Genomic DNA, 1759 nt, shown 5'->3' on the forward strand with positions numbered 1-1759 from the left:
GTTTAGCACCATCAGTACGTTGAAACTATCAGCTGCTTTATAAGAAAGCAAAAAAAAAAACTTTCTGGACAGCATTAATCTTAACTAAGGTTATTATATTCTCAATAGATGTGAGAGATGCATTACATACCAATTTCTGACCTGATTCAGGAGGTACAATGTGATATCTTTGCAGGACAAAGAGACTGGTGCATGCATGTTGAGTTCAAGTACTCAAATGAATTGGTTTATTCGAGTTTGCTTATATACATTCATACACAAATGGTCAGTGCTATTACACATCTTCCTCCTTCATGGAAAAGTTACACAAGTTCAAATTCATACAACTTATATACATTTCTTGTTTTTAATGTATTTACAAATTTCCGATTCCTGAGAGGATACACGGTTCTTAACCTAAACTTTGAAAACTTGGGGAAGGACCTTGACCCATCTTGGCCTCAGCCTCAGGAGAGCAAAGGTCAATTTTGCGCTTTCTTCAATAAAGCCTATTTTTTCTCTTGGCCTTCAATTGAATTTTCCACATCATCAGATGTGTCTGTCTGTCTCTGACTTGGATCTTAACTGTTTTCAAGCACAACTTGTGTTGGAGGAACTATCGGTGCTCTGCTCCTTTTCCAAATGTCCAATCCATCAGGTTAATTTGCTTCTTCCCAACATCCTAATTCTTTGTGAACCTCTGAAGGTAAACTGCCGGGCTCCGCCATCTTGCAGTAAAGTTTCAAGATGACGAACACCAGGGGCAAGAGGAGGGGGACTCGATATAATGTTTGCAAGGCCCTTCAGGAAGCATGGACCCGTTCCTCTCTCTACTTATTTCCGTATCTACAGGAAAGGCAATATTGTTTACATTAAGGGCACAGCACTGTACAAAAGGGTATGCCTCACAAATGTTACCATGGCAAGACTGGAAGAATTTATAATGTTACACAGCATGCTGTAGGCATTATCATCAACAAACAAGTCAAGGGCAAGATCCTCGTCAAAAGAATTAATGTGCGTATTGAGCACATCAAGCATTCAAAAAGCAGGGACAGCTTTCTGCAGCGTGTGAAAGCAAATGAAGAAGCAAAGAGAGAAGCTAAGGAAAAGGGGACTTGGGTTGAGCTGAAACGCCAGCCTGCTGAGCCCAGAAAGGCACACTTCGTACGAACCAAGTCAAACAAGCCGCAGTTGCTGGAACCAATTCCGTATGAGTTCATGGCATAATTTTTGATACCAAATCAAATAAATTTACTCTATCAGAAAAAAAAAGGGCAGCACGGTAGCATAGTGGTTAGCATCAATGCTTCACAGCTCCAGGGTCCCAGGTTCGGTTCCCGGCTGGGTCACTGTCTGTGCGGAGTCTGCACGTCCTCCCCGTGTGTGCATGGGTTTCCTCCGGGTGCTCCGGTTTCCTCCCACAGTCCAAAGATGTGCGGGTTAGGTGGATTGGCCATGCTAAATTGCCCGTAGTGTCCTAAAAAAAAGTAAGGTTAAGGGGGAGTTGTTGGGTTACGGGTATAGGGTGGATACGTGAGTTTGAGTAGGGTGATCATTGCTCGGCACAACATCGAGGGCCGAAGGGCCTGTTCTGTGCTGTACTGTTCTAAATCTAAATCTAAACCTCAACTTTCCACTACCAAAAATCCTGACCATATATTTGCGAGGGCCACATATTTTCATGACTCGACATGAGAACCACTTTGACCACTTATGATGATCTTCCACCTTCAACTTCTGGTTCAAATTCAAACTTCTTTCTCACTCTATCTCTATC

The 1759-nt window shown here is 42.6% G+C and overlaps 1 protein-coding gene across 1 annotated transcript; it reads left to right on the forward strand.

Annotated features, from left to right (window-relative positions):
- The first annotated feature begins 696 nt into the window (after nt 1-696).
- Nucleotides 697-1254, forward strand: LOC119972819 (60S ribosomal protein L21-like). Its single transcript, XM_038810262.1, is given in 3 exon segments — nt 697-765; nt 767-857; nt 860-1254. Coding segments are annotated over 3 exon segments (480 nt in total). The 5' UTR covers nt 697-726; the 3' UTR covers nt 1210-1254.
- Nucleotides 1255-1759: the final 505 nt, after the last annotated feature.

This window comes from Scyliorhinus canicula, chromosome 1 (genome assembly GCF_902713615.1).
Source record: "Scyliorhinus canicula chromosome 1, sScyCan1.1, whole genome shotgun sequence".
Classification (NCBI taxonomy): domain Eukaryota; kingdom Metazoa; phylum Chordata; class Chondrichthyes; order Carcharhiniformes; family Scyliorhinidae; genus Scyliorhinus; species Scyliorhinus canicula.